This window comes from Saccopteryx bilineata, chromosome 4 (assembly GCF_036850765.1).
Source record: "Saccopteryx bilineata isolate mSacBil1 chromosome 4, mSacBil1_pri_phased_curated, whole genome shotgun sequence".
Taxonomy (NCBI): domain Eukaryota; kingdom Metazoa; phylum Chordata; class Mammalia; order Chiroptera; family Emballonuridae; genus Saccopteryx; species Saccopteryx bilineata.
The window spans coordinates 3438189-3452791 of NC_089493.1; the positions used below are offsets into that span (position 1 = coordinate 3438189).

Genomic DNA, 14603 nt, shown 5'->3' on the forward strand with positions numbered 1-14603 from the left:
AGTGGAGGACGTGGCTCCCAGGTCAGGAAGGGCAGGACAAAGACCCTCATCCGGAGCTTCTGGGAAGCTAGGCTTTCTCACCCAGAATGTGGCAGCCAGAGGCAGGTAGCAAATTCCATCTTCACTGCAGCGGGCTCGCCCGCAGAGATGGCTCTGAGTACGGGAGACCTGGGCTCCATCCTCTGCCCCTAACTGGCTGCGGGCCCGGCAGGAGGCAGTGCCTCTGTCTGAGTGTCAACCTCTCCAAGGTGAACGCTGCGAATATTAGGTGGCCCATCTCCAAAGCGCTGGGCAGAAGGGGCGGGGCTCAATCGTGGGCGGGGTGTCTGTCTCTGGCACCACCTCCCACCCTCCACCCACCGCGCCCTTACCATCCTGCCAGGCACATATGCTTGGGCGAGGGGCGGTGAGTGGCACTGGCGCCCCGCTGGATTTAAAGATGCCAAGTCCAGCCCTGGCCAGATAACTCAGTTAGAGCCTCGTCCTGATATGCAAAGGTTGCTGGTTCCATCGCGTCGGGGCACATAGAGGAACAGCTCCATGTGTGTCTTTCTCCCTTCCTCTCTCTCTAAAATCAATGAATAGCCTGACCTGTGGTGGCGCAGTGGATAAAGCCTCGACCTGGAACACTGAGGTCGCCGGTTCGAAACCCTGGGTTTGCCCAATCAAGGCACATATGGGAGTTGATGCTTCCTGCTCCTCCCCCCTCCGCCTTCTCTAAAATGAATAAATAAAACCTTAAAAAAATAAATATTAAAATCAATGAATAAATTAAAAAACAAAACAAAAGCAGAGGCTCCAAGTCCTGATGGCTGTGGGCTCCTGAGCTGTTCCGTGGAGCAGGTGGCAGGGCTGAGCTGGTCCGTGGAGCAGGTGGCAGGGCTGAGCTGGTCCGTGGAGCAGGTGGCAGGGCTGAGCTGTCCTGTCCGCCCTCACGGGGCTGGCTCCCTGGGGCTGACCCTCCTCCGTCCAGCTCACAGGGCACACTCTGGTCCTGGCATCTCCGATTACGGGTCGCCTCCACCCAAGACCTGCCCTGTTACGTGGTGAGCTCCAGCGTGGCATTGTGGGCACCGCCAGACTTTGGTCTCAGGCTTGGGATTCTGACCTCGGCTATTTGTCAGCCGTGCGACATTGGGGAAATTGTGTTGAAATGGGTGTTACGCTGGCTAGGAGGGGTGAGGATGAAGCCTGTGTGTATGGCACCATTGCCCACCTGACGTTCCACGTCAGGAACCCGGAAATCACCCCTGCTCGCTCAGGTCCGTTGCCCTACATGCCAAGTGTGAGCAAGTCCTGGCAACACTTCTTGTGAATGGTCTACCCCCCCCTTTCCCTTCCCCTTGGCGTTGAGACAGGAAGGGCTGAAGGAAGAGGACAGGAAGGGCCTCGAAGGACAGTCCAACACCTCTCCTGGCAGAAGGCCCACCGAGGCGTCCGAGGCCTGTGTATGGGGCCCATGGGGTCTCCAAGCTGAAAGTCAAGCAGACTCCTAGGCTACCAGGCAAACTCCAGCACTTCTGCCTTCCCCCTCTCCTGCATTTGGCTGGGGAGGTGGGCTATTTTTTAGAAGGAAGACAGGTTGGAGAAGGTGCCTTATTCCTCCTGGAGGTCAGCAAGCCCTCCAGGAAAGAACAGAAGGGCCAGGGTCCCCTGCTCCCCCGTTCATGCTCACCGGGCCTTATCCCACCCTGCCTGGGCCAGTGCACTTTGTGGAGCTAATATTTATGCCTCACTGTCCCTGCCAGGCCCTGAGCTTCCTCAGACCTGGATGGACAGGCGTGCCCAGGGCAGGGGACCAGATTGGAGGGAAGGTAGCACTACTGGGGAGTAGGCCCCGGGCAATGATCAGGTTTCTGCCTCCCATGCCAACCTGACTGCCAGCAGGGTTCCCCTGTGTCTGTATAGTGCCAACAGATGACGTCGCTGGAGCATGGAGAGCAGGACTCTCACGTGGCACAGGACAAGGGGCCACCTGAAAGGTGCTCACCTCCCCCATGGGCTCTGTGTCCAGCCTGGGGGCTTCCCGGCCTCAGGTGTCCCATTGTAGCCTTGGCCACCTTCCTTCACACCTCAGTGACCTCAACTGTAAAAGGGGAGATCTTTGTAGGATGAAAGGAGGTCCAGTGTGGAATAGGACACCCTCACTCCTGTGCCATTCCTGTGCGCTGTGCACCCAGGGCAGAGGGGTTGACAGCAAAGACTTCTGCTCTCAGGGCCCAGCCAGGGCTGCAGGCCCCGAAGAGGGTGGAAGGCCAGTGCTGCCCGCGGCAGCCTTGGCAGAGGCAGGATGGAGGGCCCAAGGCAGGGGGCTAGAGGAGCAGACACCACAGGCCCGGGAGAGCCCCGCCCGCCGCCCTGACCTCCACCCTCACACAGAACGCCCAAGCGGTCCCTCACTTAGCTCCTGGCCTGGTCAGCCCTGGCTCTGAGCCGAAACCCTCTCCTGGAAGGCCACTGGTAGAACCAAAACTGTCCTCAGCCACCTGAGCCACGACCAGCAAAAGCCTTTATTTCTGCTTCACACCATGGAAGAGGGAGGGGCATGGCCCCGGGTGTGAGCCCCGACCATGGACAGGAGAGAGGGGCTGTGGGCCGGCCAGGCTGGCGGGGGCCGGGAGGGGGGCGGAGGCGATGGCTCAGCTCCGTTCTCTGTGCCCCAGCCTGGCCACCCTGAGGCTGAGGCCCTCTCCGCTGTCGCAGAGCAACGGCAGGGTCGGCGGGGACAGCAGAGTTTGGCCACGTCCTTGTTCTGTTACTGGGCCGTGGGGGCCCGATCCTTGGAGCCGGCTCGCTCCCTGCCAGCGGCATCTGGCGCCTCCCCGGGTACCCCTGGCAGACTCGGTGGGGGGGCTGTGGAAACAGGACGACCTCCGTGTTGGTGGGGCTCCACCTCTGACAGGTTTGCAAGGGGATGTGCGGGGGTGGGTTCTGAGCATGGTGGGGCCAACCCTGATCTCCCCGCAGGGGCAGGGAGGCTGCTGGGTGTGCCCCCCTGAATGAGGGAGGAAGGAGGAGGCCCAGCTCTGGGAGCAGGAGCACCCCCTGCCCTGACACGTCTGCTGGAATAGGGGCGAAGCAGACTGGGGGAGGTCCAGGGCAGACCTGGGGTGCCCCCGAACCCACCTCCTACCTTCCCCGGGGCTGTCCTGGAGCTGTTCTGAGTGGAAGCTGACAGAAGGTGAGAAGGCATTGGAGGAGACGGGGGTTATGGCCCTTTTTGGGCCCAAGCTTCGGGAGGTGGCTACCAGTAAGGGCTGCTGAGGGGGGGTAGAAGACAGGCAGGGTGCTAGGCAACCCTGGCTGAAGCCAAATGCACTTCCTCACCAGGGGACAATCTCCCCCTCAGGTGCCCTCCATAGAGGCCCTCACTGCCCAGCATGTTGTCTCTTCTGTGCCTTGGCCCCAGCTCCTGGCTGACCCTCTCTTAGCCACATGCCCACCCACGGAAAGCGTCCCTGGCCCCAGCAACCCCTCAGGACGCCTGTGGGCAGGACAGGAGCCTTCCCTTGTCCCATCTCCTCACCCCTTCCAGGCCCTGTGGACAGTGCATGACGGGAGACCCAGAGGGAGAGGCGGGACGGGATGGTGAGGAGTGAGAATGTTCAACCTCACGTCCAACAAAGGCCCACTGCTCACCTCCCTGTGCCAGGCCCAGGCCCCAACCTCACGTGCAGGTGACACAGGGGATGGTGACAGGAAGCTCGTCAAGGCCAGGCAGTGCCCGGGCACCAAGCAGAGGCTTCCGGGGCAGCCTGATGGGTGGAGTGTGCAGGCCGAGGGGTGTGGGGGGCCCTGTTTGCAGGAGCAGGCGGGAAGGAAACCCTGTGCCTGATTCCTTCTTCTTGGGGGGGGCCCACAGGCGGCCCTCGCTCACCAGCAGCAGCCTGGCTCTGAGGGGAACCCCTGTGAGCACCCTCCAGGGGCCAACGCAGCTCCCCGCTCTCCACAGCACCCATCTCACTGGGCTCCACCACGATAGAAGGCAGCCGCTGGCCCAGCCGAGGGCCCTTCTCCTGGGCACCCACTGCAGCCTGCTGGGAGGGTGGGCAGGGGTCAGGGCAACGCCAGGCGCCGGTCTGCCCGCTTCTTCCCTCCCTGGTTTCCCGACTCCCTCCTACACCTGTCCCGGGGCCCTCACACACATGTCCCCGAGAGGGTCCCAGCCCCTCCTCCACCCGTCCCTGGGGCGGGGGTACTTGGCACTTGGGGTCCCAGCTCTCCCTGGGGTACCCTAGGACCCACTTGAGCTGATCTCTCAGGTTAATTTCACAGACAGAAACCTGAGGCTGGAGAGGCCAAGGTCCCACAGTGAGCGAGCGAGCCCAGGGCTTCTGTGTACCCCCACCTGCCTGCAGTACCTGCACAGTCCCTTCTTGGGGGGGGGTCTTCCCTGCTGGGTCCTTGGCCTCCTCCCTGCTTAGAGGAGCTGGGAAGCTGTTGCCATGGCAACCCGAGAGCCGCTCACTTGGCGCTCATTGTTCAGTGCCCACAAGAGTGTGCGGGGGCGCCTCCCCGAGCTCTTTTGGTGCCCTCCAGCATCTCCACCTCCCATTCAAGGCCTTCCAGGGTAGAGGCGCCGGCTGCCGGTGCTCCTGCAGGGCCCTGCCAACCACCGCGCCCTGGCAGCCCAGCTTTGCCTGCAGGCCCCGCCCCACGCCTTTGCTCAGCCTAGTCCTTTCTTGGAGCTCCCCACCCCCACCGCGTTTACTTAGCAGGGGCATCGGTGGGAGCACATCCACCTTCCCCACACCGCCTGAGCGTCTTGTGCCTCGAGGAAGGGCCAGCACGCACCAGGTGGAATTTCACTGAACAGTCCTGGGACGGCTGCAACAGAAACTCCTGAACATATGCTTACATGCTCGTCCCTGGGCTCCAGCCCAGGAATCAGCACTTTAACCAAGTACCCCAGGGGACCTTAAAGTGTGAGAACACATATCCTTGGTCGGGGACACCTGTAGAATCAGCGGAACTGAGCAGCGCAGGGACCCCAGCCGTGCCCCAACCACTCGATCGTCCTGGGTCTTCCTGCTGGCATTGCCAATCCAGGGGCTGCCTCCCCTCTGGGAACCCCTGCACACCTGCACTTTCCCTCCCTTCCTCCTCTGGAAAGGAAAATGTGATCAGAGGTGTCACTCTGCCCAGAGTGTGCCACTCGGGTAAAGGAGATCCAGGCCAGCAGAGCTTGGAGTTCCAAAGCTGGGCCCCCACCCCTCTGTCTGCCCTGCCGGGGAGGCTGTGACAGCAGCCCCAGGCTGCAGCCTGGCCTCGGTGCCACTCTGCCCTGCTCACCCCAACAATGCCGACAGTGAGGACTCAGAACATTAAGACTTAGCTCCTCGCGTAAGAAGCTCACATTTTAGCTGTATCAGTGCTCTCCACCCCTCCCCTTCCGAAAACTAGAGCCGAGGGCCGGGAACTCTGGCATGGCCTCACCCAGCAGAGAGGGACTGCTCCTGGGACCAAGCCCTGGGCGCCCTGAGGTCTGGAAGGGGTGCTAAGTAAGCCAGGGCAGCTCGGCCTTCAATCGCTTTCTCTGTCACACTTCTATAGAAGAGCAAGTGCCCCCCCCAATGCAGATGGGTAAACTGAGGCTTGCCCCAAGTCAGGGGCCAGGACTGGAGGCTGCCTCCCTCCTATGCCTCAAGGCTGAGGACAGGCATGCCAGGACCCCAACTACATACCTTTCCTGCTCGGCCTCCCGTCTCTTCAGCGGGGCTTGGCTCTGGCATGGTGGGCTGGGGACCACTCATGCTGCTGGCACTGTGTGGCTGCTCGAAGACAGACATGAAGACAGAGGTCTACTCTGGGCCAGATACTGGGCCCCCTTTCTCCTGGAAGCCTCAAACCGCTCCGTCCGCACCCACCCTTCCCCACCCCAGGCCTAGCGCCCATGGCCCGGCTGGACCTCTGTCACCACTCATCCCTGTCCCAACCTCCCATCAGAGGGGCGCTGGGCAGGCACCACACAATGTGCCCAGGACTGCAGAGGGCAGGGGCAGGGGGTGAGGCTGACCCAGCTTTAAGACCCATGAAGGCTTCCTGGAGGAGGGTCGGCTGATCTGAGGCCCTGGGGATGAGCAAGAGGCAGCCAGGCCAGTAGGGAGGAGAGAAGGTGTTCTGAATCAGGAAACAGGGAGGAGGTTTGGAGGGGGGACACGGAGAATGAAGGGGAAACAAATGGATTTCTGAAACTGGAGACTGGGAGTGGCAGGGGCCAGGTTCAAGTCAGCCTGAGGCAAAGGTACCTAGCTCCCCACCCTCCACACCCCTGAGAGCAGACCCCCTCACACACCCAGAGTGAGTCCTCGCCCTATACATAGCTGAAGGGAAACTGACGTCCTGCCTGCACGTGGCCATGCCCACTCAGGCCAGGCACAAGGGCAAGGGAGCCCGCCAGAGACCACACAGCAAGGGCTCTGTGAAGAGAGGAGTGCCAGCCTCCGACCTCTACCTGCATTAGGCCAGAGGCCGGAATGAGGGGGGGTCTGGCAGGCAGACACCTCCCTCTAGCACTGCCTGGGAGGCAGGCCAAGCCACAGGCAAGGCCAGGAGTGCGGGGAGGGGACTGGGCAGAGAGTGAGCAGTGATTGGCAGGGTGAATTGCCTGTGATGCCCTGCTGGGTGTGGGGGAGGGGGTCCTGTGGGCACCCAGCAAAGCGGGAAGGCTGCTATTCTGGAAAATGCGGTTTCTTTCACCAAACACCCAGCACAAGTCAGCTCAGTCCCCACTGAGACCAGGGGAGGCGAGAGTGGGACATACACTGCCCTGGGCATCCTGGGGCAGTGAGCGGCCAAGCCATACCCACTGGGCCTCACCCCATCTCAGAGCAAGTGAGAGGCACACCGAACCCTTACCCACAGCTCTCAGGTCTGTCATTTCAAATGAGCCCCTCTTGGAATCTCATCCCAGGAATCCACGACCTCGGCTAGAGCCCAGGGCAGCCGGACTGTGGCCCACAAAGGTGTGAGAAAGAGACAGAGGCCAGTAGGAGAACGGCTGGTCACAGACAAAACAGAAAGAATGCAGCTGGAGAAAGAGATGCAGGAACAGACTCAGGTAATACAGAAGCAGACTCAGAAGGTAATACAGAAACAGACTCAGAAGGTAATACAGAAGCAGACTCAGAAGGTAATACAGAAACAGACTCAGAAGGTAATACAGAAACAGACTCAGAAGGTAATACAGAAACGGACGCAGAAGGTAATACAGAAGCAGACTCAGAAGCTAATACAGAAACAGACTCAGAAGGTAATACAGAAACAGACTCAGGTAATACAGAAGCAGACTCAGAAGGTATTACAGAAGCAGACTCAGACAGGTAATACAGAAGCAGACTCAGACAGGTAATACAGAAGCAGACTCAGAAGGTAATACAGAAACAGACTCAGAAGGTAATACAGAAACAGACTCAGGTAATACAGAAGCAGACTCAGAAGGTAATACAGAAACAGACGCAGAAGGTAATACAGAAACAGACTCAGAAGGTAATACAGAAGCAGACTCAGAAGGTAATACAGAAGCAGACTCAGAAGGTAATACAGAAGCAGACTCAGAAGGTAATACAGAAGCAGACTCAGAAGGTAATACAGAAGCAGACTCAGAAGGTAATACAGAAACAGACTCAGAAGGTAATACAGAAACAGACTCAGAAGGTAATACAGAAGCAGACTCAGAAGGTAATACAGAAGCAGACTCAGAAGGTAATACAGAAACAGACTCAGAAGGTAATACAGAAACAGACTCAGAAGGTAATACAGAAACAGACTCAGAGGTAATACAGAAGCAGACTCAGAAGGTAATACAGAAGCAGACTCAGAAGGTAATACAGAAAGCAGACTCAGAAGGTAATACAGAAGCAGACTCAGAAGGTAATACAGAAGCAGACTCAGAAGGTAATACAGAAGCAGACTCAGAAGGTAATACAGAAACAGACTCAGAAGGTAATACAGAAGCAGACTCAGAAGGTAATACAGAAACAGACTCAGAAGGTAATACAGAAGCAGACTCAGAAGGTAATACAGAAGCAGACTCAGAAGGTAATACAGAAGCAGACTCAGAAGGTAATACAGAAACAGACTCAGAAGGTAATACAGAACAGACTCAGAAGGTAATACAGAAGCAGACTCAGAAGGTAATACAGAAGCAGACTCAGAAGGTAATACAGAAGCAGACTCAGAAGGTAATACAGAAGCAGACTCAGAAGGTAATACAGAAGCAGACTCAGAAGGTAATACAGAAGCAGACTCAGAAGGTAATACAGAAGCAGACTCAGAAGGTAATACAGAAACAGACTCAGAAGGTAATACAGAAACAGACTCAGAAGGTAATACAGAAGCAGACTCAGAAGGTAATACAGAAGCAGACTCAGAAGGTAATACAGAAACAGACTCAGAAGGTAATACAGAAACAGACTCAGAAGGTAATACAGAAGCAGACTCAGAAGGTAATACAGAAGCAGACTCAGAAGGTAATACAGAAGCAGACTCAGAAGGTAATACAGAAACAGACTCAGAAGGTAATACAGAAGCAGACTCAGAAGGTAATACAGAAGCAGACTCAGAAGGTAATACAGAAGCAGACTCAGAAGGTAATACAGAAACAGACTCAGAAGGTAATACAGAATGCAGACTCAGAAGGTAATACAGAAGCAGACTCAGAAGGTAATACAGAAGCAGACTCAGAAGGTAATACAGAAGCAGACTCAGAAGGTAATACAGAAGCAGACTCAGAAGGTAATACAGAAGCAGACTCAGAAGGTAATACAGAAGCAGACTCAGAAGGTAATACAGAAGCAGACTCAGAAGGTAATACAGAAGCAGACTCAGAAGGTAATACAGAAGCAGACTCAGAAGGTAATACAGAAGCAGACTCAGAAGGTAATACAGAAGCAGACTCAGAAGGTAATACAGAAGCAGACTCAGAAGGTAATACAGAAGCAGACTCAGAAGGTAATACAGAAACAGACTCAGAAGGTAATACAGAAGCAGACTCAGAAGGTAATACAGAAGCAGACTCAGAAGGTAATACAGAAGCAGACTCAGAAGGTAATACAGAAGCAGACTCAGAAGGTAATACAGAAGCAGACTCAGAAGGTAATACAGAAGCAGACTCAGAAGGTAATACAGAAGCAGACTCAGAAGGTAATACAGAAACAGACTCAGAAGGTAATACAGAAGCAGACTCAGAAGGTAATACAGAAACAGACTCAGAAGGTAATACAGAAGCAGACTCAGAAGGTAATACAGAAGCAGACTCAGAAGGTAATACAGAAGCAGACTCAGAAGGTAATACAGAAACAGACTCAGAAGGTAATACAGAAACAGACTCAGAAGGTAATACAGAAGCAGACTCAGAAGGTAATACAGAAGCAGACTCAGAAGGTAATACAGAAGCAGACTCAGAAGGTAATACAGAAGCAGACTCAGAAGGTAATACAGAAGCAGACTCAGAAGGTAATACAGAAGCAGACTCAGAAGGTAATACAGAAGCAGACTCAGAAGGTAATACAGAAGCAGACTCAGAAGGTAATACAGAAGCAGACTCAGAAGGTAATACAGAAGCAGACTCAGAAGGTAATACAGAAGCAGACTCAGAAGGTAATACAGAAGCAGACTCAGAAGGTAATACAGAAGCAGACTCAGAAGGTAATACAGAAGCAGACTCAGAAGGTAATACAGAAACAGACTCAGAAGGTAATACAGAAGCAGACTCAGAAGGTAATACAGAAGCAGACTCAGAAGGTAATACAGAAGCAGACTCAGAAGGTAATACAGAAGCAGACTCAGAAGGTAATACAGAAGCAGACTCAGAAGGTAATACAGAAGCAGACTCAGAAGGTAATACAGAAGCAGACTCAGAAGGTAATACAGAAACAGACTCAGAAGGTAATACAGAAGCAGACTCAGAAGGTAATACAGAAGCAGACTCAGAAGGTAATACAGAAGCAGACTCAGAAGGTAATACAGAAGCAGACTCAGAAGGTAATACAGAAAGCAGACTCAGGTAATACAGAAGCAGACTCAGAAGGTATTACAGAAGCAGACTCAGACAGGTAATACAGAAGCAGACTCAGAAGGTAATACAGAAACAGACTCAGAAGGTAATACAGAAGCAGACTCAGAAGGTAATACAGAAGCAGACTCAGAAGGTAATACAGAAGCAGACTCAGAAGGTAATACAGAAACAGACTCAGAAGGTAATACAGAAACAGACGCAGAAATGTAACAGACAGAGAAGGAGAGAGGGGTGATGACAGACACAGATGATAGCGCTGTCATCTTGGGCTGAGCCAGTGGGGCAGGCAGACAGGCAGAAAGTAAGCGCATAAGGAGGGCTGCCTCCCTGAGACGTGCCCGCGTTCAGTGCCCGCAGAGACCCCGTGCCATCGAGGACTCCCACCACCCACACCTCTGCGGGATCTTAGGTGTGTAAGGCCAGTTAGGCAGTGCACAGCGACCCAGTGGCATTGCTCTCGCCCAAAGCCTCCTGTCGAGCATCCAGGTGCGCAGTGTGGTCCCTGCGCCCTCCCCTTGCCCAGGGAGCGCGGAGTCAACCCCCCGGCGCCTTCCTCCTTTCCCGCTCGCGCCGCGCCTGGCTGCCAGGGCGCTCAGGGACTGCACCTGGCCGCGGTCCGGGGCACGGGTGGGGCAGGGGTGCCCTGCGCCTCACTCACTCACCGCGCTCTGCGCGCTGGATGCTCGCGCGCCGGGCCGCCCCGCTTGGCTCAGCGCTGCTCGCCCCGCTCGCCCTCCTTCACTCCCGGCTGGCTCGCCGCGCTCCCTGCTCACACGCGCGTGCTCGTGGGCACCTCCTCCACACTCATTCAGGTCCCTCGGTGCTTCGGGCTTCTAGGCTCCGCTCCCAGGTAAGACCCCAGCGTCTGGGGACCCTTTGGCAAGACCGCATCCCCCAGAACTTAATACCTGGTCACTTGAACCTTAAATTTGAAGTTTAGGAGTTGGGAGGACAGAATTGGGTGAGGCCAGATACACAGAAAGAGGACACCCTTCAAATGGAAGGAGTGCCCCTGGCTGGGTAGCTCGGTTGGTTAGGGCATCATCTGGAAGCACAAAGGTTGCGGGTTCGATCCCTGGTCAGGGCACATACAGGAACAGCTCAATGTTCCTGTCTCTTTCTCCCTTCCTCTCTCGCTGAAGTTAATACATAAATAGAAATTTAAAAAGGTTTAAAACAAAACAAAATGAAACAAACAAAAACAAATGGATGGTGCTAAGAGAACCAGGGAGAGTGGAGAGTGAAGTGGGAGGGGCTAAGGTGGTGATGTGTGTAGGGGGGTCATCCAACCACTCCAGACTCATCTTCATCCCCAGTGCCATTCCCCAAAAGGAGCTAAGCAGCCCTGAGACAATTAGTCTCATTCAGCTGGATGTACATACCTGACTCCTGAGGCCAAGGTGCATAACCTCTGGTCTGCATAATTCCCCACCTTACCACCATGCAGCATCTAACATCCAACTTCGGTCCAACACCAACAATCTGCCAGTCAGCATCCACTTATCCAACCACTATCTACCCATTCATTACCACTCACACCCCCCATTTATCACATATTAACACACCATGAAAATACCCGTCAGTCCAACATTCATTCACCATCCATACATCCATCTACCACCTATCCATCCATCATTCATTATCTAACAGTTTCCCATCAGTATTTAACAACTATCTACCCATCTACCATTCATTTATCCATCCACCACATGTCTGGTTGTCAACTGTCAATCTACCATCTATTTACTATTTATTTATCTAGATTTAACCACCACCCATCCACTACCCTTCATCCATCCAATCAGCCACAACTCATCCATCTATATTCAATCACCACCAGTCATTCATAATTCCACTTCCACTCATATTTTTATGAACTACAATCCATCAACCACCTCCCCACCATCTACCACCCACTCATCTCTTATCCCTATCTAGCCATTCATCATCCATCTCACAATATCCTCTATCAATCCATCACCCAGCTTTAATTCACTATTCATTGAAAACCCATTCAAGAATCATCTACCATCCATCCATATCCATCTATTCTAGAAAGATTTACTGAGTGCCTTCTATGTGCTAAGTATTATTCTAGGTGCGCAGGGTAGAGCACAGAGGTAGCAGTGAGCATTCATCTACCGTAATCCATCCACTGTAACAGTCTACTCACCATCCATCTATTCATTATTTGTGCATTATTCACTATTCACTCAATGTCCATCTTCATTCATCACCATTCACCATCCACTTGCCTCTTATCTTCTTCCATTTATACATGAAACCATCCATTTAGCACATACCACTCACCACTTACCATCCATCCACCATCTCTCTCCACTTTCTACACAACCAACATTCTCCTTTCATGGATCCCTTTTCCAAGGTATAGCCATGTATCATTTAATCAGCATCCATAAATTGCCTAAACATCATTTATCCATCCAGCATCCATCTGTTATTTACCCCCTGTTCTCCTTTCATTTACACGTTCACAATACACAATCCATTATCCATCCACCTAGCAACCATCTATTTACTTGCCACTAATTCCCCGCTCATGTACCAACCAGCCACCATTTACTTGTCCACAATTTATGATCCATCCATCAGTTGTATAGACATTCATATTAATCTATCATCTATCCCTTCTCTATGGATATAGATCCATCACAATCATCCATTTAACTATTTATTCACCATCCATTCATATTCCTATGATTCAGCCATGTACTGAGCATCCACCACCCACCATCTGCTACATATTACCTGCAATTAATACACTATAAATTTTTTCATTATCCATCAATTTACCAAGTTGGTGTCTACATCCATATACCCTTCACCTATCAATATACAATTTACGTATCTGTTTATCATTACTTAACCAACTACCATTACATAGATGTATTCACCATCCACCAACTTCCATCCACCTGCAGTCTAGCAACTCCATCTATCATGCTTCCTGTACTGGTCCAACCATTATCTATACATCTACCCACCCCCACACACATATTCTACCATTGCCTCATTCATCCATTAACTCACCTCCTCATCCAGTCATTCATCTCCACCAACCATCCATCCACCTAGTAACTTCCCCATCCATCATTCTGTCATGCATTCTTCTATTATCCTTATATTTTATTCTTATGCTATCCATACACATAAACATCACTCAACCATTCTCACTTCCATCTTCTTCCGACCCATCTCCATCACTCATCTATCCACCCACCCACCCACCCATCCATCCATCCATGTATCCACCCATCCAACCATCCATTCATCCATCCATCTTCTTGCCATCCCTTTGCCCATTCATTCACAAACTAAACATTTATTTATTGATAAATATTAACATCAAATGTTTATTACTAGTTCTAGTGCTGGGATTGGGATCATCAAGATAAATAAGAACCCATCAAAATTCATGACCTGGTGAATTCAGAGTATGATGGTCCACAAAGGGAAATATTAGATCAGACAGAGAAGCATCAGCATAAAAATGTATATTGTGTCAAAATCTTGGTGCCTCCATCTTCCAGCCATGGGATGGCTGGAGCTCTTTGCACAGGTTCCCTTGTGAGGAGAACTGGGGTGGCGGTGTCCAGTGTGATCTGGGCACAGTGCCTGTGGCGTGGTGTGGGTGGAAGGAGAGGGAAGACTGGAAAAACAGGTTGGTGTAGATCATGCACGGCTGGGACTATTGGACTGAGGGTTGGGTCCCTGATGATGGGGGCCAGATGACAACAGGGAGCTCTGAGAGGTTTTAGGCAGGCAAGTATCCCAGTCAGCTAAGTTCTGAGAAGGAACCTCCCACCCCCCTCACACATACACACATATACATACACTCGACCACTCAAATGCCCCTGAACCTTATGGTAATGAAGTGTTGCTGGAGTGGTCACTGTGGCTCCTCAATACCCAGACACCCCCATGTCAGGAAAGCCTCTGCTGGTATGCTCCCCCTTCCACCACCCAACCCCCAAAAGACCCCATTCCTGTCCTCTTGGGCAGGAATTGCTCTCCGTACTTGTTAAGGAGGGTGCTAGCTGTCACCTAAAGCACTGGATGTCATCCCAGGTGTTAGTTGATGAGGGTCACAGCTCCTGGGGATTCTTCCTATGAGGACTCTCAAAAAGTGCTCAAGGCTGTGGCGCATTTAGCTTTCTGACAGCTGGGGACAGGGAGTCCCCATACAGATGGGCCTGGAGGCCCATATCTGAGTCCGTAGTTTGCCTTGAGGCTCATCTTTGCCTCCAGCCTCTCATTCTGCTCCTCCTCCTCCTCCTGTCTGTCTCCCCGCATCCCCCCAGCACCACAACTACCGCCGTCACCATCACCACCATGGGCCTTTCTGCAGAAGACAGGCACATCCCAAGGCCCGAGCAGGGTCCTGGCCACGCCCAGCCTTTGCCGCGAGTCCTTGGGAGGCCCCGCCCCTACCCACACATTCATCCTCCTAAGCTTGAATGGAGGTGGGGGCAGCGTCTCTGGGCGTATATATAGGTGCTCAAGCTGGTGAAATTCAGGCTCTGGCTAGGAAGGTTTGCTCTCGGAGCCCTCTTGTGGCCACCCT

At 53.3% G+C, this 14603-nt stretch overlaps 1 protein-coding gene across 1 annotated transcript; it reads right to left on the reverse strand.

Annotated features, from left to right (window-relative positions):
• Window positions 1–2751: 2751 nt before the first annotated feature.
• Window positions 2752–5753, reverse strand: LBHD2 (LBH domain containing 2). The gene is made up of 3 exons (XM_066278379.1): window positions 5685–5753; window positions 3878–4034; window positions 2752–2853 (listed from the first exon to the last, which is right to left on the reverse strand). The coding sequence occupies exons 1-3, from the start codon at window positions 5751–5753 to the stop codon at window positions 2756–2758; spliced, it is 324 nt and encodes a 107-aa protein (XP_066134476.1). The 3' UTR covers window positions 2752–2755.
• Window positions 5754–14603: the final 8850 nt, after the last annotated feature.

Bases quoted from the DNA above. Each gene is read 5' to 3' on its own strand.
- LBHD2 (XM_066278379.1), bottom strand. From the start codon at position 5,753: ATGAGTGGTCCCCAGCCCACCATGCCAGAGCCAAGCCCCGCTGAAGAG. The intron at 4,035-5,684 runs GTATGTAGTTGG...CCCTCCCAGCAG, and splicing joins CGGGAGGCCGAGCAGGAAAG to GCTGCAGTGGGTGCCCAGGA. The intron at 2,854-3,877 runs GTGAGCGAGGGC...CTGTTTCCACAG, and splicing joins TCAGAGCCAGGCTGCTGCTG to CCCCCCCACCGAGTCTGCCA.